We start from the raw sequence: 24,056 nt of genomic DNA, 5'->3' as shown, positions 1-24,056 counted from the left end.
TAAAACTGATGGTACCGTGTAGCTGGGGACCAAGGGAGAAAGTTAAAACAGCTAGTCCTCAGAGTTGCTCTCGTGCTCAGAGCAACTGCATCAACTGAGCACAGACCAGAAAAAGAGATAATTAGCCAAAGACAGTGCTACCTCAAATCCCCTTCCTTCAATGTTATCTAACAATTACTGTAAACTATTATATTTACACACTATTCTACAAGCTATTATTTGTTAGTAATGACAATTAAGTTACGTATAAAAGCTTAGAAAATGGGGAAAATGCCAGACAGCATCATTTGGGGTAGTTATACATATACAGAAGCTGAAATCCATTTTTCATAATTTTCAAAATTAGAATTTACTACAAAGATACAAAATGAAATAGTGCAACAATTTGGTTTTTTTAAACTGTTCTTTCAAAACTCAAAATAATGCAATTTTCCTCATATTCAAATGAGCTGTCTTTCAAACAGACACTTCCAATCCACTGACCTTCAATGACTGTAAAAAAGGACATACGCTGCAAAAATTTTAACTTATTATAAAAAGATTTAACATATACCTTTTTTTAAGTTCCCTGACCAGGGATTGAACCCACACCCTCGGCAGTGAAAGCGCGGAGTCCTAACCACTGGGGAGCCAGGAATTCCCTAACCTATACCTTAAACCAAAAATTATACACTATCAAGTATGGAAGTAAAGTTTCTTCCTATTTCCATTACTTGCAGAAACATACTGGGAGCCCCTTCTTTTTTTTTCTTTTTTAATTGATGTATAGTTGATTCATAATGTTGTGTTAATTAGTGCTGTATAGCAAAGTGACTCAGTTATACATATATATATATTCTTTTTTTAATATTCTTTTCCATTATGGTTTATAATAGGATATTGAGTATAATTCCCTGTGCTATACGGTAGGGCCTTGTTGTTTATCCATTCTATATATACAAGCTTACATCTGCTACCCCCAACCTCCCAATCCACCCCCCCAGCCCCCTTCCCCTTTGCAACCACCAGTCTGTTCTCATGTCCATGATGCTGTTACTGTTTCATAGATAGGTTCGTTTGTGCCATATTTTAGATTCCACATATAAGTGATATCATACGGTACTTGTCTCTCTTTCTGACTTACTTCACTTAGTATGATAATCTCTAGCTGCATGCCCCTTCTATTTTAAAAAGACTTTACGAGACAACTAGAGAGCATGAGCCAAAAACAAAAAAGTGACAGTAATCTCAAGTGATCTTTTTTTCTTTTTAATTTTTTTGCGGTATGAGGGCCTCTCGCTGTTGTGGCCTCTCCCGCTGCAGAGCACAGGCTCCAGACGCGCAGGATCAGGGGCCATGGCTCACGGGCCCAGCCGCTCCGCGGCATGTGGGATCCTCCCAGACCAGGTCACGAACCCGTGTCCCCTGCATCGGCAGGCGGACTCTCAACCACTGCACCACCAGGGAAGCCCAAGTGATCTTAATTAAGTATAGCTACATTTTGTTTTCTTTGAATGTTGGATCAGTTCAATCAAGCTAGCATTTAAAACTGTATCAAAGAGACTTCCCTGGTGGTCCAGTGGATAAGCCTCTACGCTTCCACTGCAGGGGGCACGGGTCCAATCCCTGGTCTGGGAAACTAAGATCCCGCGTGTTGCATGGTGTAGCCATAAAAAAAAAAAAAAGAAGAGGATAAAAATGTATCAGAAATGACAACTAAATGCAACATGTGATCTTCAGAATGAATCCTGTACTGGAGAGAAAAAAAAACATGCTATAAAAAAGAGACTCTGTTGGGTCGATTGACAAAACTGGAAAACAGTAGAAGAAAACAGTAGATTAAAGTGTTCTATTGATGTTAGGGGACTTCCCTGGTGGTCCAGTAGCTAAGACTCCATGCTCCCAATGCAGGGGGCCTGGGTTCAATCCCTGGTCAGGGAACTAGATCCTGGATGCCACAACTAAGAGTTCGCATGCCGCAACAAAAAGATCCCACAAGCCACAATGAAGATCCTGCATGCCGCAATTAAGACCCAGTGCAGCCAAATAAATAAATAAATATTTTTTTAGAAGTGTTTTATAGGTGTTAAACTTACTGAAACTGATAACGGTACTAAAGCCATCTAAGAGAATATCCTTATTCTTATGAAATACACAGAGTATTTGGGGATCAAGGGTCATGATGTATCTGACTTACCCCCAAATGATTCAGAAAAAATAGTTCTGGGTGAGGATATATAAAGAGAGCAAACAGGGCAAATCTTCAATAGATGAATCCAGGTAGATGACAAACAGGTGTTTTGGGTAGTATTCTTTTAATTTTTCGGTTTAAAATTATTCCCAAATAAAAAGTTTATTAAATAGTTATAACAAAAACAAAAGTTGGGAAATACCTCTATATAATAACCAACATTTATGTGCCAGGCACTGGACTAGGGTGTGGGGTGGGGGGTGGTGTATAAATCTCATTTAATCCTCAATGAGATAAGTACTACTATGATCATCATTTTGCTGATGTGAAAATGAAACAAAGAATAACTTATTTTAAAGCTACTATTTTAATTCATACAGCCTAATTTTGGAGCCCATATTCTCATCATGTAATACTAAATACTATGACATCTATATAAAAAAAGAATTACAAATGAACTCCGTAAAATTTCCTCCTTGGTTCAAACAATTAGACTACCATCTAAATCATGTTTTTATACTTCAACACTGTAAAAACATTTATTTTCCTTTTCTTTCCTATGTTGAAAGTGATGTTTATAATTCCATTAACTAAAAAAAACTATATGGTTAAAAAAGAAGAAATGGTTTCTCTTCACATGGAAATGATGTAATGATTTCTCTTGAGGTTTCATTAATACTTTACTTTCAGTCAAGCCTTTTTTTTTTTTTTTAATTTTATTTTATTTTTTGGCTGCGTTGCTACGCAGGCTCTCTCTACTTGCAGTGAGCGGGGGCTACTCTTCGTTGCGGTGTTTCTCATTGAGGTAGTCAAGCCTATTTTTAACCAAGTTTTCTTTTTCTAAAAGTCACTGGAAAAGATTTCCCTGAACTCCTCAATATTACTAAAATATTTCTTGTAACACTAAACAAGCTATCTGAAATTCTTCCAACTCCTCAAGTCCAAGGAACTAAGAAGCCCTGATAAAGAATCTGCACCATGCCCAAAACCCAGAAACTTCCATCAAGAGAGCTCTAAAGAGGCCAACTACCAGCTAAGAATGATACTGGTAATAAGATCTAAGAAGTGCCCACAGGCAAAAGAAAACTCTGCATTACCTCTTCTTTAACTTCTTCTTTTTCTTGGACTGGTGGTTTTGGCTCAGGCTTAACTGGTTCCAAAGGTGGAAGGTAGTTCTTAGTATAGAGACTTTCAAATAGTTTATCCACAAAACCTGAAGTCTCTAGGAGAAGAAATAATATGTGTTACACAAACAAACACCAAAAGTTTGACAACACTATTGGCAAAGCTGAGGAAAGTGGGACACCTCATACGCTGCTGGTGGAACTAAAAATGAGCCTAACCCTTATGGGGGAGAACCCCTCTTCTGGGTTTTAAAACCCTTTGAACATACTTGCACATGTACAGAATGTTTTATATGCAAGATTGCTTGTTTGAGTATGTAAAAGATTGGATACAACCCAAATGTCCATGAATAAGAGACTATTTAATAAATTATATGACAACTGAACAGAACAGAGTGGCTATAAAAAGAATGCGTACTGATAATATCAACTCTCAAAGATATGATTAAATATTTTATCTATTTATATTTGCATTAAAAAAAACCCTGAAAGGACATAAAAATGACAAGTTGTGCACTGGAGGTGGGAAGGGAGCAGATGAGGTGAGAGAGACTTCATGGCATATCATTATATTGTTAGATTAAATGTACTGCCTACTCAAAAATTTAATTAAAAATATTTTTAACTCAGGTGAAAAATAAACTTTGATATGAGAAGTGATATGAAAATATCATTTTGTGTTTTACTTAAGGGATGCTCTATTTTATAACTCTTCAGACTAATTGAATGGGGAGGAACAGATGAATTTATTACAAATTAAATGTCAAAATATTTATATTATGTTATTCAAACCAAAGTTAAATCACTTTCATTGGTCCTACCCCTCAGGAACAGCTAAAGAGCATATCAGAAGTACAACACAGACTCTGCTTACACTGCAACTATTACACATTTTACATAAATAGCTATTTCTAAAATGTCAAATTAATTTTTCTTCAGAAAAGTATCTTTTCATAAACTTTTTTATGCTATTAATTTGTGCAGTAAGCATTTTCCATGATTATAAAATTGTGAGCTCTTGTTACACATAACTTTAAGACAAATTAATCAGACCGTTCAAAAGTCTTCATGTTCAGAAGACCTTCTTCATATGCTTCTGTATTTCTAAAGCATTTTTTAAAACATGTACTACTTTTGTAATTTAAAAGACATATATCATTACTATCTTTAATTAAAACTAAGTAATATAAATTAATACATTTAGAAAAGAAAATACTCATCGGTACTGGAAGAATCCTGTGTTAGATTTATTATGTATAAAAAGCCTTAAAAATGCCCCCCAAAATATGTAATCCTGTGTTTTAGATTGAGAAGCCCTATTTACTATCTTTTCTTTCTCAGTAAATATTTGAGTTAAAGGGTATCGTCTCATCACCAACAGCTAGATCAACTAGTAAGTATGAATTATCCACATTCCTGTTTGTCCATTCAACAATATTTACTGAGTATCTTCTACATGCCAAGTCTGTAGGTTCTGAGTCACCAATCTCAACAAATGGAAAGACAAAGGGGAGGTGGGGAAAGAGATACACATAGATAAACAGACAAATAAACATATAACATGACAAGGAGTAACAAGTGCCATGAAAAAAAAAATAAATAAAGCAAGGCTGGGAAGAAGAGAGAGTGATTAGGGGTATGGGGTATACTATATTGTATACAGGATGCTCAGGGGAAACCACTCGAGAAGATGACATTTGAGAAGAGACCAGAAACCATAAGAAACCATGTTTCAAGCAAGGGTAAACAGTGTTCAAAAGCCCTGAGCTGGGAACATGTCTGCCATGCTGAAAAAACAGCAAGGTAGTCAATGTGGCTAGAATAGAAAAAGTGAGGGGGAATGGTAGGAGATGAGGTCAGAGAAGCAGCAGAGAGGCCCCTAGTAAGCTCCGCAGACTACGGACAAGACTTTGATAAGATGATGAAGTTAAAGACACAAAGAGAAGAGGATCATGCCCATTTCTTCTTGGATATCAAGAAGCCCCGGCCAGGAAGAAGAAAAACAGATACCTTCATTGTCCTAATAAACAGTAAGAATAAGCAACTTCATTATCCTTAAATTGCTACCCCTCAACCATCAACCAGGCTCTACCACAAGCTGCAAGGGATTCATTCACCTAAAAAGCACTTGAGTTACCACTGCCTCAATATAGGAGAAGCAGAGAAGGAAAGGGAAAAAAAGTTTTGCCAAAATACACAATAAATAATTAAGCATGAATAGGTATATTCAAGTATTTAAAGGACCCTGACCAATTTCCTTCCTTTCAAGCTTTATCTTCAAGATTTTATCAGGAAGTTTTAAATTTAAAATCTTTACTTAAATACTTGGTTGAAGGCCTATAATAATTACCTTTTTGTAAAAATACGTCAAGTTGATCGGCACAAAAGGCTTTCAATTCTTTCTCAGGTTTGTCCTTCTTGACCAGTGCTACAACATAGTTGGCTAAGGCTGATGGGTCAGCATCACATCTAGTTAAACAAAGAGAAAACAAAAATTTTTAAACATTTTTTTCAAACACTGATGTCATTAATGAAGTCACCCCTATCTTAGAAAGCTTCAAGCCAAAAACTTTATTTTAAAAAGTGTCTGCAAACAAAGGCGACTATTTTAACAAAGAGCATATATATAGTACAAGTAAGTTTTTCTTTTTCTGCTTATTCTTATAAAATAACTTGTCTCCTATTTTCAATGTTCTAATCATACTCAGAATTTTGGACCAAATCTACATTTATTTGCTCTCAGTGGTAATAGGGAAAGAGTGGCAACGGACCCTTAAGTTGCAGCTTGACTCCCAGCCTGCAGAAGCACTATCAGTATCCTCAGGAACTATTGGTTCCACATAATCAATGAGGAAGAAGCAGGGAAAGTGTGATGCGACAGCTTTCCCCATTCCCTATAACCCCAAGCACCAACATCTAAAAATGGCAATCAATTTCCACTACTAATCTTCTCAGTGAGTATCTTAAGGATCTTTTTAAGATAAAAAGTGAGAACACAAGAAGGATGTCACCTTAAATTTTATTGGCAAACACTTCAGCAGCTATAAGCAAGAAAGGAAAGATCTGGGAGAACAGAAAGGACAAGAGAAGTGGTGAAAGGGCAGCAGAGATAACCTTTGTCTACATCACTTTTTCTTCTTTTTCTAGTCAGTAGTAGTAACCTGACTTTGACATTCAAAATTATCTCCTATGCCAGGGTAGCACATGATCCTTGAGTAGCAATTTGCCAGACTTAACATTTTATATATATTACATGAAATAGAAAGTTTCCATTTTATAAAAAATATTTAGGGCTTCCCTGGTGGCGCAGTGGTTGAGAGTCCGCCTGCCGATGCAGGGGACACGGGTTCGTGCCCCAGTCCGGGAAGACCCCACATGCCGCAGAGCGGCTGGGCCCATGAGCCGTGGCCGCTGAGCCTGCGCTCCGCAATGGGAGAGGCCACAACAGTGAGGGGTCCGCGTACCGCAAAAAAAAAAAAATTATACACACACTTATATATTTATATTCTATTTTCCCCATAAATGTACACTTAAGTAACATATCCTTTGTGGCTTCACAGCACTGTTGTGAAGGTAAAATGAAAAAATTCAGAATGACAGTAAATAAAATCATTATGCAAGCAAAGTGATCATATCCCTATAATACACTATTCAAATCTAACTAATCTTATTCTATAATCCTTGGGCCTCTACCATCAATCAGAAAGTTAAAAAGTTTCCGTTCAAGGTATCAATCACATTTCCAATAACTTTATGAGATTACTAAATAAAAAACAAGCACCAGCACCCTTACTTCCTTTCTAGTGTAATGTATACTTTTAAAATTAATAATTCCAATAAAATAGCAGACTTTTTCATTGTCAATATTAACACTGTTTCAGGCAAGGCTGGTTCTTTAAATATCCATGCTCATTTATGTACCAAATTCTAAGAGAGCAAATTGTAATTTTGTCAATTTTACAAAACTCAAAACTATAAAAAAAAAAGATGGGCAAAGGTCAAAGTGCACTAGGACTATAAGTACACAGATGATGAGCTACATGTTAATTAAAAGAAAGCTGGAATTTTTAAGTAAAAACTATTACATTTTGGAGAATTATGAACAGATTACCTTAGTAAATCCAACTGCTAAATTTTAAAATGGATATATAGCATTTCCACTTTCAAAAAATGTTACCCGGGCTTCCCTGGTGGCACAGTGGTTGAGAGTCCACCTGCCGATGCAGGGGACACGGGTTCGTGCCCCGGTCCTGGAAGATCCCACATGCTGCGGAGCAGCTAGGCCAGTGAGCCATGGCCACTGAGCCTGCGTGTCTGGAGCCTCTGCTCCGCAACGGGAGAGGCCACAACGGTGAGAGGCCCGTGTACCACAAAAAAAAAAAAAAAATGTTGCCCATGCCATGCCAACCTTGGCACCTCCATAAACACCTTAAAATAGAGATGTGTAGATAGACTTCATTTCACTCCTGAGGACAGTAAGACCTTTGATCAGTATAGTTCTAATCAACATTCAAATGGAGGAGAGGAAAAAGAAATTACATCTCTACCTTTACTTAGAAAGTTCAGATCCTGGATAAGGAAGATATTCTAAACACAGAGAGAAAGGATTTTTTTAAATAAGTAAGAATGGAAGAAAAGAAGCAATGTTATTTTCCCCAATGTTATAGGGACCTTCAAGGAGTCTCACGACCTAACAGGTATTAACACTGGGTAAGGATATAAAGTATCTAGTGAGAAACAGGCAAAACTCAGATTACTGGATATATGAGGTGAGTTAAACAAACCCAGATATCTTATACATACATTTAGTATTCAGACTCTGAAAAACAAATGCAGAGTTAGGCTGCTTCTGATGAAATACTTCTTGATGTGACAGTGTTAAAACTCAAGATGGGGGACTTCCCTGGTGGCGTAGTCATTAAGAGTCCGCCTGCCAATGAAGGGGACACGGGTTCGAGCCCTGGTCCGGGAGGATCCCACATGCCGCGGAGCAAATGAGCCCGTGCACCACAACTACTGAGCCTGCGCTCTAGAGCCCGCGCTCTGCACCAAGAGAAGCCACCACAACGGGAAGGAAGCCCGTGCACCACAACTAGAAAAGGCCTGCGCGTAGCCAAAAAACCTCAAGATGAATAGTTACAAGAAGGTAAAAAAGTAGAAAAAGACTAGACAACAAGAAAAAAGAGTGATCACAGATTCTAAATATTTGTTTAATGTGAGTGAACAACTGACTGTTAATAACTGATAGTTAGAATTCTGCACCAAATACAAAAGCATGTTTACAGACAAAGGAATGGGACCATTTAAATTTAACAGCTCCTAATATGTATCCATAAATGCACTGTGAAGGAAATTGCCAGTCTGAAATAATGAGTCATGTTGAAACTTAAATACATTAGGGAGTTTTTTGCTGTAATTTTCTATACCTTTATGATTGCTCTTATTTATTCTTTCATCACCACTTACCATATAATCTTTAAAAACGGACAATTACAATACAGAAGCAGCTATGGTACCAATACTAATAGTAGCCCAGCAAGACTTCCAGAAGTGTGTCACAAAAATCTGAGCATGGTTAAGATCCTTGATAGGATCAAATGCAGGGCCACTTCCTACTTCTCTTACACAAAAAGCACTACCCAAGAAGAGTATTTAAAACCTTTTAGCTCTTCATTTGTAACCAACACTTATGGAAATTCATTTCTGTTTAACTACAGGGACAAGTACATTTTGGAAAGAAAGACATTTTAAAATTCTGGAGCCATGGCTATGTTAAATACACACGTTTCTAGACAAAAAGGGGCTTCCATTATAACAAAGAGATTAGAAAAGGTAATAATATCCACCTAAAATTACTATTCTACTATAGTCTTTAAAAGACCCTAACAGCATAATCAATCAATTATTATTCATTTTATAGATACCTAAATCTGTAAATATGTAAAGACAAATCATGTGATCCATTCAAGAGCAGGCAGACAGCTTACCTGTGGAACTAAAACTCAGCTGCAATTCCATGCAAGTAAAATCTATCACAGCATATACATTTTACTAATGTTTATCTGCACAACAAATTAATGTGTTATAAGTCTCAACCAATAATCACCTTTCAGTTAAAATAAAGAACCAACAAAAGAAATTTCCTAAGTTTAATGGAAGTTACAAATGAGGATTCCTTAAAATTCACATCTTGCATAATAATGTCCTAAGAACGTTTCAATTATCTATCTTTTAATTTAAAAAATAAAAATTAACTAGAATTAATTTTTATTAGGGGAAGTGAACAGAAATATTGTCCTAAAAATCTCTTATCTGTAAAAACCTCAAATTTGTCTTTTTCCTTCTAAATGAAATCTCCATTGCAGGTTCTGACACATCTACTGAGCTAGCACCTCAGCTTTACAGATTTAGACATATACCCAATCCCAAGGACAAAGAGTAAAGGTTCTCCCTTACCTTAAGCCCCAAGCCAAGAAACACCACTAACCACTTTAGGAAAAAGCCAAGGCTACCTAAACCTCGTCCATTTTCAGAAAATACTACATGTTTCTGAATGTGTGCTGTTTTACATTCTACCTCAGTGTGATTTTTGTTTCAGAGGTGAGACAACTAATGACTACGCTACTGGGCCGCAGGAAAAAAACCTGATCCTAATGTGTATCAAAAGCCATTAAAAATGTTCATACTTAGGACTTCCCTGGCGGTGCAGTGGTTAAGAACCCGCCTGCCAATGCAGGGAACATGGGTTCGAGCTCTGGTCTGGGAAGATGCCACATGCCGCGGAGCAACTAAGCCCACGTGCCACAACTACTGAAGCCTGCACGCCTAGAGCCTGTGCTCCGCAACAAGAGAAGTGCCCGCTCGCTGCAACCAGAGAAAGCCCACGCGCAGCAACGAAGACCCAACGCAGCCAAAAATAAAGAAATTAATTAATTAATTTAAAAAAAATGTCCATACTCCTTTGACTAGTAGTTGTACTTATGGGAAACAAACCTCAGGAAATAAAGCCAAACGTAGAAAATTTTATGGGTACCTAAGAGACACTAAATACATATACATGTATTATATAAAAACAGCATTATTTTTAACAGAAAAAGTAAAGTCAAAGTAACCACTCTTATTGTTGAATGTTTATGAAACATTAGGCATCCAAAGTGGTTATAGAAACAATACACAAATATTAAAATGCTAACGTCAACTGGAGAAATCAAGATAAAAAATTTTACATTTGAGGGACTTCCCTGGTGGTCCAGTGGTAAAGAATCCGCCTCCCAATGCAGAGGATGCGAGTTCAATCCCTGGTCAGGGAACTAAGATCCCACATGGCACAGGGCAACTAAGCCCGCTCACAACTACTGAGCTCGTGCACCTCAACTAGGGAGCCCATGTGCCCTGGAGCCTGCGCACTACAACCAGAGACAAGCCCGCGTGCCACAAAGAAGAGCCCACGTGCCACAGCAAAGACCTGATGCAGCCAAAAATAAAAAAATTTTAGGGCTTCCCTGGTGGCGCAGTGGTTGAGAGTCCGCCTGTCGATGCAGAGGACGCGGGTTCGTGCCCCGGTCTGGAGGGATCCCGCGTGCCGCGGAGCGGCTGGGCCCGTGAGCCATGGCCGCTGAGCCCGCGCATCCGGAGCCTGTGCTCCGCAACGGGAGAGGCCACAACAGTGAGAGGCCCGCGTACTGCAAAAAAAAAAAAAAAAAAGAAAGAAAGAAAGAAAAAAATTTTACATTTGAGTCTAATTACAGCTACATGAAAGTTCATACACAGAAGAGAAACTAGAAATAAATACATACAAATAATTTTATCCTCTTCTGTCCCTTCTACATTTTCTGTAACGTAATGCTTTTATTTCTACTTATAAAAAAGTAAAAAAACAGGAAGTCTGACACTGAGATCTATGTTCAGAATATTCCTTTGATAAGAAAGTACTGGAAAAATAAGTAAAATCTGAGTTGATTTGATCAGAGTATAAGTGAATAAATAACTATTAATTTCTAAGAACCTGTTAACTCATATTAAGAAACACAAATATTGGTACTTCTACTTCTTTTCAAATGAAAGCTTTCATACTCCCCTTCATTAATTAGGGGCTTTCATAAATGAATATGATGTAAAATATCCCTAGATTTATCTGGAGGGGAAAATATATGACTCTCAGTTGTATCTCATTGTGATACTTGGACTATGGCTCCTAGTGCAGTAGCCCCCAGCTAAGCACACCCAGAAAATTAGACTACTAAAACAAAATCTTACTTTTCTAATTGTGACCAACCTAAATATACATATAAGGACATTGATTCATTTAAACATTTACTGAGTCTTAACAAAATGCCAAGCATCTTGCTGGGTAATGGAATTACTTTGAGCAAGACAGACCTTGCCCTGCAGTCACAGGCTAAGAGATGGAAATGAAAACAAATAATTATAGTACAAAATATCAACTGCTTTAAAAAAAGAGATTAATAATGAAGTAACAACACTGTGAGAGGATGAGACAAGACAGTGGTAGGAAACATAAGGCTATAAAAGCAATATATGGCTTCTAGCCTACAACAATTGGGCCAGGGAGAATGAAGTCAGAAATATTTAGGAGGCGGACCAAAGGACATAAGAACAAATACCTTCCTAACTTAGTATACTATAACTTGCCAAGAAGTCTTCCGGTCAAAATAAGTCTCTTTCTGTGAAATAGTGAACGGTCTCCTTAAACAAGTCCCACAGGACTTCAGAGGCACACTATTTCTATAAAGCCACTACATATATTTCAGAAAATTATCACTACTTTTTGATCTTAAGAACATATTTACAAAATACTCATTTTACCCTTGTAGTTTATTTATCAGGGAGATGTGATCTAACAGCTGCTACATGGTGATTTTTCTTCCCATCTGAGCAACTGCAGAGATTACTAGTCAGAGTTAACTTGATAAGGACTGCAAACCTATAAGCAGCATGTAAACTTTAGAGTTCAACCCAAGTATACACCCGCTGACCACGGAGTCATAAAATGACCTAAATGAACCTTATTGCTGCCTTTTCCATCATACAGAAATGAAACAGTCAATCTCCTGGTGCATTTTTTTTACAAAGACCTGAACTCACAGAAACTGCACACCAAGTCCTTTCACTAGCAATTCTTGTCCCTACCTATAGGGCCTGTAAGGAGAATCTAACCCTGTCATGCACTAGACTGATTACTTTGTAAGAGGTAGCAGCGCTTAACATCAGTAAGTAAAATATTTTTGCAAAAAGAGTTCAACATATTTTCACATTTCAAAAACCATAAAATTTCATTTATATTTAATGATTCTGAGGTACACAAAGCACTTTTTATAGCCTGCATCATAATACTCATATTAACTCTGTTTAATACAGGAAGGTTAGACAATCTCTCCAAAGTCAAACAGTGAATCACATATAGAACTAGAAGCTAAATGCCCTAAGTCACATAATGATGCTCTACTAAAATGGATACAACTGTCTAAAAATATTACAAACCCCATCACTCTTTTTAAAACATATTATCAGGACAATTTTTTGTTATTCATAGCTTTTTTTTCTTCCAGTTTTATTGAGATATAATTGACATACAGAACTATATACATCTGAAGTGTACAGCATTAATGATTTGATTTACATACATGAAATGATTACCACAATAAATTTAGTGAACATCATCTCATATAGACACAAAATAAAAGAAAAAATACACATTTTTTCCTTGAGATGAGAAGTCAGGATTTACTCTCAACTTTCATATGTAACGCAGCAGTATTAATTATATTAGTCATGCTTCACTTCCCTAGTACTTATACATCTTATACCTGGAAGTTTGTGCCTTTTGACTATCTTCAATTCCCCTCCCGCCACCCCCCACCTCTGGTAACCACAAATCTGATCTCTTTTTGTATGAGTTTGTCTGTTTGTTTTTGAAGTAAAATTGACCTACAACACTTACGTTAGTTCCTGGTGCACAACATAGTGATTCAATATTTCTATACATTACAAAATGACCATCACAAGACAAATTTTTACAATAAGCCTAACAAGCAGCAGTAAATTAGATGTATTTGTACATATTTAACGTATGTAATATAAATAACTTAAAACATTCCTCATTAAAGACAGCATTTTTGGTAGAAACGCATGTTTGTTGTTGAAAACTGCTTGCCTGAACATTTCCTAAACTTGTAGAAATTTCTCTAGTGATTGATTTATCCCCAAGGTTTACTTAGACCCTTACCTTTAAGGAGTCCAAATACTTAAAATGAGCAATTATTTTTAATATAAAGAAACCCAACATGTCCTACTTAAGCATAATCCCTACACAGTCTCTATAACTAGGATACCTAGGAGGTTTTGAAAGTGAAGAAAGATGAGGACCCCAAAGAAGATCTGTGAGTTCAGTCTGTTCATGCAGTGGTAGGAAGAGACAAACTCCTTGACTAAGATGGTTTCTCTCCCCTTTACTACACAGCCAACAAAAATGGTACTGGGTTTCTCATAGCCAGTTAAGGAGTCATTTCTTCTAGCCTTCCTCCTTCTGATTTTCCTCTAGTAAAGTAATAGATATGTCCCACACCTACAAAAGGAGTGGAACGAAACAGATAAGCTCTAACAGCATGAGATTTCTTATTTGTCTACAGGGAATAATCACATACAAACTGGACTGGCTTAGTAATATCCTGTTACGTGCCTTCGTTTCACTATGACGAGGTGGACCATGCTTAAAAATCCCTAAAAATCAAAAACTTTTATAAATTTAGTTAACTTTTTTTTCTTTTTTTGGTCACCTGTGTGGCTTGCAGGATCTTAGTTCCCAGACCAGGGATTGAAGCTGGGCCCATGACAGCGAAAGCTCAGAATCGTAACCACTGGACCGCCAGGGAACTCCCTAAATTGAGTTAACTTCAAATTAAGCTAAATAAGAAAGTGCAATAGGAAATGATGTACACAGCTACAGTATGATTCCAACATATCCACTGCAACTACATTATATGAAAGCCTAACAACTGCTCTGAAATGCTATGTTGTAGCAACATGCCAATCTCCTATGAAAATTTTCTTGAATCTGGAATATGCAAAAAGTAAATTTACAAATACAACCCACTTTAGCATATCATTTATTACATTTTAGGATGTCTAAACGAAAAATAATCTCCCATGACAACATACTAAGAATGAAAATATACGTGACCTCGGCATTTGCATTTACTATTTCTTATTAACACCTTCATCCAAAATCATTACTTACATGAGTTAAAAATAAGTATTTTAATTTTGTAGTTCTAGGAAAATCATTTGTATTATTAAAGTCTAAGCAGTGACTTTAGATCTTTTTTAACCCTAAAAAAGTAACAAAATTTTTATTAAAAGAAAAGATGCATGATGTGAGCTTTAAGTTGAACATATAACTCAAAACAAATGGGGAAACTAAACAGAAATAATCATTTCGAAAGATAATTTTTACCCATGAAAATTACAGAATATCTATGAAAAAATCAGTGTAAATAGTCAAAAAAAACCCTAGTGAAAACACCCTTAGGAGGTTTAAGTTCCCACCCAAACTAAATTCTGACATTAAGAAAGAAACCAAAAAACATTACCCAGACCAAAACATTTCAGGGAACTTTAAAAAAAGATAGCAATTAACTATAATGTTAAAACTTGTCACCTTCTACCCAAAACATAAAGTACACATTTAATACTTTCAAAAGGATCTCTACCAAAAAACTAAAAACACAAAGGTAAACAATATTCCAATAGACCTTTTTCTATTTCTAGCCTCTTCCATATATGGTCAATTTCACTAAATCTACTTCATGATTTCCCACCTTCATTTCCATCTTTGTGCTCCAAGCTTGTTACTGTGTGTAGGGAAAGTACGATGAACACTCAAGAGGCCCATATTCTTCTATAAAACTTTCAAGGGTGTCCAGAAGTCCCTTTCACTTTAATCAGACCATCACTAATGTAAAACTCAGAGGCTCTTAGTGTACATTTATTCATACTTGTGCTCTACTCACACACTCCTCGTCCTCAGAAAGCAAATAAATATCATTTCAGACATCAAAATGCTCCTAATGCTGTCTCCCTTTCCCATTCTACTTCCTTCACAAGGCTGACACACTGGACTACAGATGAGTCTTCCTAAGTGTTACCATCCCAACCCAAGAAACCAAAATGGCAAAACAACAAAAGTTAGTTAACAGGGTTTCTCAGGAGGACAAGGAAACACACCAACAGGGAAGTAGCTGTCTCCCAACAGCCCCAACTTCACCATACCTCCACACCTCCCCAACTACCCCTTCTTTCTGCCTCTGCAAAAACTCAATTTTTCCACTAAAGTGATCTGATCTAATGAATCAAAGCCTACCCTTCTCTTCATCTACCCCTTTTCTTTCAGCCAGAAAGCCCTCCCCTCCACTAGGAGGATAAGTAAGAAGAAGTGACAAGGGGGCAGCAAATGATCCCTTCCCATGTCTTCCTTCCCGAGAGAGTGAGATAGCACCTCTCTCCAACTCTCACTCCAGCTTTCCCTCTTTGCTCATGGAGATATGCTTCTGAGACTACCTGTGCCCCAGTGTCCCAAATAAGAACTTCACAACCCTGCCCCTTGAAAATGATTATAAAACCAACCAAAAGTTGATACTGCCGCTATTCCTTTCAAGGGTCCCAGCAATATTTCCACAACACTACCCAAAATATTTTTTAAAAAACAAGCCCCGCACCGATAATCCTACACCCCAATATCTTCAGTTGCCCTCTCAGGACTTACAAAACTCATTCTTCCTACTACCCCCCCCCTTTTATCACTCCAATACCTGTATCCAAAAATCCCTAGAAGCTGCCGGTATACCCCTCCCAGCTCGTCCTCCAATAATATTAGATACCAGGGTAGTCCTTTCAACCCCCAATCAAACTTACAAAAATCTCAATTTTCCCAATCCCTAATGATATTTAAAAATCATCAGCTCTCCTGGCACTATCAACTCCTCAATAATAACATCCCTCAATAGGCTTATCAGGTTCCCAATAATTCCTAAAACATTTCGATGCCCACAAATCCCTTTCAACTACCCTATTTTAATTCAATACTCTTGAACCTTTAGAACTCAGTACTTGCTATACATCTCTCAATGTCCCTACTCTCCCTTTCTCCCCTCATGTTTTCAAAAGGTCCTCGATATTCTGCTTCTAGATCTTTTAGTCCCGTAATAATATTATTTGTAAAGCCCTTGATATCCTGATACTCCCTTCAAGATCCCGATATTCAAATTTTAAAATCCCTCGACAGCCCCGCTTTCTCCCTCAGTTCTCAAAGAGCAATGTTTTAAATTCCCTCACTTTCTTCAGCCCCTTTGAGCACCCCAATATTTACATTTAAAAAACCCTCGCAGTCCTCCCCGCACTCCTCCCCACCCCGGCCCCCCCAGCCACACCGCCTCTACGCCCCTGGCTCTCCCTCCCCCCCACCCTCACAATGGTGATAGTACTACAGAGAAGACGTCGCCGGGACCTCCCGACCGCGGTCCCTCCGCTCCGCCCTCCCCCACGCCGTTTCCCCTCCCCCCACACCCCCACGGGCCCCCAACGCCCACGTTCGCCAGCCCCGGCCCAGCCTGCCTCACTCACATCGGCTCCAATAACTTGGCCAGCCAGGACTTGAGGGCATCCACATCCTCTATGAGCATGGTGCAGGGAAGGCGGGCTCCGCCGCCGCTCCTGTTCGGGCCTGCCGCGGGTCGTCCCTCGCCGCCTCCTGACGCCTTCTTCACAGCTCTCAGTGCCCCAGCCCACCGGGCATCTTAGGAGACTTCAACCTACTCCCCCGGCCGGGGCCTAACAGGAACTAACCCAAGAGCCCTCACTCAACGTAGCACGACGGCACGAAAGGGCGGGAGACAGCGTCGAGTGACGGGCGCGGGAACCAATAGGAGACAGAGGGGCCGTGCGCGCAAAGCCAATGAAAAGGCTCGTTCGCCCCGCCCGCCTGTCGTACCCAGTGGAGGAGGAGGGATTTAGCAAGGTAGGTAGAGAGCTTAAGTGAACTCCTGGTGCAAGATGGTATCTTGGAGAAGGTGCTGTGGCTCTTAAAGGGGCCGCGGCGCCTTTTTTTTTTTTTTTTGACCACGCCGCCGACCGCCGCGGAATACCGCTGTCTGCTGCTGGAACTGCGTGGGGGAACCCGGCGAGACCCTCAGACTGGCTCCTTCGTCTCGTTTTTTCCTGGAAGCACACACTCGTGTCCCGAAATGACTCAGCTGTAGTAAATCTGCAACACAACGTGAAATACGTTCACGTTCGACATATCGTACAGAACGCAAAATTTTACTTTTTTTCCTCGTACACTCATTTTGCTCGGCACACATACCGGTATCTTTTGCTGCTGTGCTTAAATTATGCAAAATGCTATGGCAACCATGCCTTGGACTCCAATAATCGTCATTTTTAAAACGTGGCGCAACGGTTGTAAAAAGCTGAGGCCATTTCAATTTTACCAGTATTTTAAATATATTTTTTATTTAGGAAGAGAAAGGATTCCAATTTTTACAAAAATTCTCTCTTCATTGCCTATCTAAAATTCAGTGGGAGTTTAGTGCAGGGAGGATTTTCGTCAGAAAAAAAGTTTTTAAAAATAATTTAAAAAAAATTGAAATCACTGAAATAGACAGTTTAGTCTGTACTAGATGAAAAATCCCTTTTGGAGTTTTGAAATGACTGGCTTGGCACTGGTGTTAGAATGTTTATTTAACAACAAATACTGAGCACCTGCTATATACCAGCACTGTGTAAGGCGCTAGGATTCCAATGGTGAGCAAAACAGAGTCCCTCCTCTTAGAAAGCTGAACAGTATATGGGATAATGCATTATAATCATAACACTATGAAAAATACCTGATGAGCACACACCTCATGTAAAAGAGACGGGTCAACCCAAAATAAGCAGGCATGCTATATATATATGGAGCAGGTGTAGGCAAACTTTTTCTGTAAAGGGCTAGACAGCAAATATTTTTGGTTTTGTGGGCCATGAGGTCTCTGGCAACTACTCAACTCTGCCCTCTTGGCATGAAATAGGCCATAGGTAATATGTAAACAAACGATTATGGCAGTGTTCCAATACAACTCGTATGAAAATTTCAATTTTAGAGAATTTTCGCAATATATCGTTCCCTTGATTTTTTTTTCAACTATTTAAATGTGTAAAAGTTATTGTTACCTCGCAGGTGTCCAGAAACAGATGCCAATATGGTTTGGCTTGCAGGCCGCAGTTTGTGGACCCCTTACCGTAGAGTGATAAAAGCGAAGTGCACTTAAAAATCATCTAGTGAAACTCCTTCACTGACACCTCCTCCCCAACTTTGCGTATGAGAAAAAAAGCCCAGAGAGACTGAGGATTTACGCAGAATTGCACATCTGTCAATGGAGCAGAAGTAACATCCACATCCTCCAACAGCAAGCCCAGAGCGTTCCCACATTCAACTGTTGCCTCTTCTTCCCTCTCACCTCCCCTTCTTGCTTTATGCTTATCCACATTTTCCCTTTACTTCTTTCCACTACAGAGATGAAGTGTTACCCCCAAGTGACAGAAATTTTAAAAAGAGAAATGTAAAAGTGATTTGATTAGGCCTAGGGCTAGGCAAGAACCTGATAGCATGATTGATATGGAATAGGAATCGCCTTTATCACAGTAAATCACTCCTCTGCAAGAATTTCAAAGTACTTTTCAAATGTATTTATAGAACAAATTTTTCAAGCCTTACTTCAGAGGTGAGGGTGTTGAGATACCAACTTCCTAGAGACCAAGGGCATTATTTAACCAACACAGAGAGTAGAACAGACATGATTACAGTAGCAATATCTGGGTTTGGAGACCCTGGATAATTTATTCCTTTCCCCCTATTTTTCAAATGTGATGTTACTACTTTTATAAACTGAATAGAATAAAATAGATAGATGGATATAAACTAGTATTTTGAATGTAGATGTTGAACTCCAAACTGTGTCTTGAGAAAGTGGCATCTATAGAAGAGTTGCTTTTCCAGAAGTGGAAGTGGAATACAATACAGGCAATCCCACTCCCATGCCCGACTCACTCCATTTGCTAAACAGTTGGTTCAGATTTGGTCAGTAGCCATGGCCCAGAATTTTCCATATACTTTATATGTTGTATGCACAGAACTGACTCATCTGAAGTCCATGAATGAATGAGGCACTGGTTTCAGTCATTCAGTTATTGGGCTACCCTGAAGGCAATGCGTACACATATGTACTGGTTCAACACACCTATACTTAGTGCTGGTTACCAGGTACCAGATTCTGTGTTCTGGGCTGGGGCAGAGACAAAAGTTTAAAAAGTTATATCCATTCACTGCCTTTCGGGAGCTCAGGTTCTGGTGGTCTAAAATAGTCATGCACTGGAAATGATAATCAAACCCAAAGTTGAGTACATACCCTGTACTGGCCCTATGCTAAATATTTCAGTGTATTTCTGCCTCTCATGCTCACAGTACCTCTGTATAGTAAACAATATTCATAGACAAGAAGATTGCATCCCAGAAAGTCATGAAGCTAATGAGTGAGAAAACCCAGCCGTGACCATGAGTGATTCCAAAGCCCATACCTGTAACCTTCACTTAATCACCTCACTTGCAAACACTGACATATGAACTATGTGGTTCATTCAAATTTCATTCAACAAATATGTATTGAGCCCATTATCATCTATTAGGCACTGCTCTTGGATAATACAGAGTAAAACTGATTTTAAATGAATGTTCTTTCCTTAGTTAATTAAGGTGGACATTAAAATGGATACTTGACAAATACTGACTTTTCTCTCAGTTTATTTATTTTCACATGAGGAGAAAAAAAGAGATGCCAGTTTATCAAAGACAAAAGAGATTATTAATATGGGGCATTGAAAAGAGAGAGTAACACTACAAGAAGAAAACACATCTAAACCATCCTTATTCAAACCAAGTTCACTTTCTTGGCTTGAGGGTAACTGTGCCTCCACCAGGAAGAACTGTCAATGGTGTGATTTCACACAAGTGTTGACAGGATTAGACAGGCTTTCCAAAATCAGAGTGTATTGTGCCCACTTCTTTGGAGGGATTATGGGGAGTTTTTTGGTCCTTATTCTCCAACGTGTGGCTAAGAATGTCCCAGATGTACAATAAGAGAAGTTGAGGGTCATTTCTGAATTTTCTCTGTGAACCTTACAATCACAATTTGCTTCCTTTACATGCAGTTAAATTAAGCTTTGGTGGAATTTCAAACTACGAAGCTCATGCTTACAAACAGACCCTCTCATGTCTGTACATTTGTAAATAATCAGCTAATTGAACAACACATGCATCAAAATATCAGTCTCTTCTGAGTCTGGGTCACCTGGAGCAGCCCACCTGGCTCAGAGAAAAGTCACTTCAGTAAAAGTCACTTGAATCTTAGTTATGCAAAGTCAAGGTGAGTTGACAGCCAAATAGTCTGTCAGTCAATTGGAATAGTCTCTCTTCGTTATGGAAATGACAGTTTGTTTTCCTAGGAGAACTACATTAAAAGGGATTTTTTAAAAAGTTGCTTCACACTAAATACCTCTAAGAATAGCTAGGACTTCCCTGGTGGTGCAGTGGATAAGAATCCGCCTGCTAAGGCAGGGGACACAGGTTCGAGCCCTGGTCCAGGAAGATCCCACATGCCACGGAGCAACTAAGCCCGTGTGCCACAACTACTGAGCCTGTGCTCTAGAGCCCGCGAGCCACACTGAGCCTGCATGCCCTGGAGCCTGTGCACCGCAACTACTGAGCCCGCATGCCACAACTACTGAAGCCCGCGCGCCTAGAGCCCGTGTTCCGCAACAAGAGAAGCCACTGCAATGAGAAGCCCGCTCACCGCAACAAAGAGTAGCCCCTGCTCACCACAACTAGAGAAAGCCCGCACGCAGCAACAAAGACCCAACAGAGCCAAAAAAAAAAAAAAAAAAAAAAAAAAAGAATGGCTAACATAAGAAAAAAAAACAAAAAAACCTGACAGTGCTGAATGCTGATAAGGAGGCAGAGAAACTGGATCACTCACACTTCGCTGGTGTAACGTAAAATGGTAGCTACTCTGAAAAACACTTCGGTATTTTCTCTAAAAACTAAACATGCAACTACCATATGACCCAATAATTACACTCCTGGGCATTTATCCCAGAGAAATGGAAGCATATGTTCACACACAAAAACCTGTACACAAATGTTTAGAGCAGCTTTATTTATAATAGCCCCAAACAAGAATCAGCTCAGATGACCTTAAACAGGTGAATGGTTAAACTGTGTGACACAGCATACCATGGAATGCGATTCCATGCTTCCCTCCAACAAGGAAGGAACTATTGATACATGCAACAATTTGGATGAATTTGCTGAGTGAGGAAAAAAGCCAATCCCCAAAGGTTACATATTGTATGGTTCCATTTATATGGACATGTCAATATTCTGATTGTCATGTCTGACATGTCAATGTCAATATTCTGATTATGATTTGCAAAATCATAAAACTAGAATTTTGCAAATGTTGCCATTGGGGGAAATTAAGAAAAGTGTGCAAAAGTTCTGTCTGCATTATTTCTTACAACTGCTTATGATTCTACAATTATCTCAATTTAAAAGAAAGTTGCTTCACACATAGAGAGCAGTGTCAACAGGGAGAAAAGGTTGGAAGTGGCATCTCTGGATGTGTGTGTACCAGAAATAGTCCATGCCCCATTCTCAAAGATCTTCATAGGGACCTCAGTCTGCCATCCTTACAGATTAGAAAAGCAAACAGGAGGAATGTGCAAAGCTCCACTGCAGTAGGGACTTTTTTTTTTTAAGCAGGAAATAGCAACAGTAGACCGACAAGACACCAGTTCCCTCTGGTTATTCCTCTGATATTAGAAGACAACTGCCCTCTCTTCCTTGGATTGAATAAGCCCCTTGGGATTGGGACACATCAAATAATAATAACTCATACTCCTTGTGTGCCAGGCACTCTGGCCAATGAATTCTGCATGGATTAACCTCTTTCAATTCCTGCATTCAGCCTTTCTTTCTTTCAAGAAATATTGATTGCAACCCTATCATAGGCAAAGCGCTCTTATAGGCCCTGGGGATACAGCAGCGAATAAAATAGGCATTCTCTTGGAGATCTATTTTAGCAGGAGAAGAGTGATGACAAATAAAGAACTATATCATATGTTGGGGGGGATACATTCTATAAAGAAAAATAAGGCAACGTGATGGGAGAGAGAGTGATGGACTGAGCAGTGGTCTGGAGGGTGTTAGTCATGTGGATATCAGGAAGAAGAGCTTTTCAGGGATGTGCAAAGACGCTGAGGCAGGAACTAATTTGGCAAGTTTGAGGAAAGGAGGAAAGCAATAGGGCTGGAGCAGAGTGAGCCAGGAGGAAAGTGATGGTAGAAAAGGTTAGAGAAGTAGTAAGAAGCCAGATCATGGGGTACTTTCTTGGCCATGATAAGGACTTTGAATTTTTATTCTGAGTGAAACTGGAAGACACTGAAGGTTTTAAGCAGAGGAATAAAATTGTCTGATTTAGTTTTTTATTTTTAAACATGATAACTATGGCTGCCTCATGGTTATCAGACTGGAGGGGACAAAAGTGGAGGTAGGGAAACAAGTTAGGAAGGAATAATCCAAGCGAGAAATGATGGTAGTTTGGACTAGACCAGCACTGAAAGAGAGTAAGAAGAAGTTGGATTCTGGATATATTTTCAAAGTAGAGTCAATGAGTTTTGCTGACAGATTAATTGTTGGTATGAAACACAAAAAGGAATCAAGAATGACACCAAGGTGTTTGGCCTGAGATGGGGAAAATGAGGGAGGAGCAGATTTAGAGAATGGCTGGTAGATCACGAATTCAGTTTGGGACATGAATTAGACATTAGACATTGTCTTAGACATTGGACACAGTGGTAGCCGGCCTCCAAGATGCCCCCCAATGATCCTTACCTTGTAGTTTTCACACCCAGGTATACTTTGCTCCCACATTGGATCAGGGCTTGTCTGTATGATCAACAGAATACACTAGAAATGACAGTCATTGACTTCCAAGACTCGGATAAAAAGCATTGTAGCTCCTATTTTGGACCTCTTGTTCTGGGGAAAGCCAGTCATCATGTCCAAAGGCACTCAGTCAACCCTTCGCAGAGTCCCACATTGAGAGGAAGTGAGGCATCTTACCAACAGTCAGGACTAACTTTCTAGCCTTGTGAGTGAGCCATGTTTGAAGCAGATCTTCCAGCCGGAGTAAAACCTTCAGATGACTGCAGCCCGGGCCAGCATTTCACTGCAATTTCATGAAAGCCCTAAGCCGGGACTACCCAGACAAGCTGCTTCCAAACTCCTGACCCACAGAAATTGTGAGTGATAATTAATGGCTATTATTGATTTAAGCCACTAAGTTCTGGGTAATTTCTTAGGCATGATAGATAATTAATATAAAACTCCAAGTAGAATGCCAAGTAGACAGGTGGATCTGAGAGTCTGGAGCTCATGAGAGAGATTGGGCCTTGTGTTAAAAACTGGGGATTCATCAGCATGTAAAGTGTGTTGAAACCATGGGCCTAAATAAGATCACCTAGGAAGTGAGTATACCTAGATAGAAAGGTCATTAGGGCATTCTCCTATTTAGAAGGAAGGGGAGTAATATCCAGTAGAGTAAACTGAGAAGACTTGGCCAATGAGGCAGGAGGAGAACAGAGAAAGAAGAAAT

General features: G+C 39.0%; 1 protein-coding gene across 2 annotated transcripts in view; it reads right to left on the bottom strand.

The window, feature by feature from the left end:
• LOC309820436 (RNA-binding protein 27) overlaps positions 1-17,158 on the bottom strand; it is a 67,038-nt gene extending 49,880 nt beyond the window's left edge. For both annotated transcript variants that reach the window (XM_082651198.1, XM_082651199.1), the window contains exons 1-3: positions 16,933-17,158; positions 5,645-5,763; positions 3,268-3,392 (exon numbers count right to left, since the gene is read on the bottom strand). In XM_082651198.1, coding sequence (XP_082507324.1) covers positions 3,268-3,392; positions 5,645-5,763; positions 16,933-16,991 — 303 coding nt within the window. In that variant the 5' untranslated portion in view covers positions 16,992-17,158. The remainder of the gene's footprint in view (positions 1-3,267; positions 3,393-5,644; positions 5,764-16,932) is intronic.
• Between the last annotated feature and the right edge of the window lie 6,898 nt (positions 17,159-24,056).

The sequence above is a fragment of the Grampus griseus genome (assembly GCF_964374135.1).
Source record: "Grampus griseus genome assembly, chromosome: 3".
NCBI lineage: Eukaryota > Metazoa > Chordata > Mammalia > Artiodactyla > Delphinidae > Grampus > Grampus griseus.
Note: the sequence above shows the minus strand (reverse complement) of the source record. Positions and strands in the feature narration are given on the sequence as shown.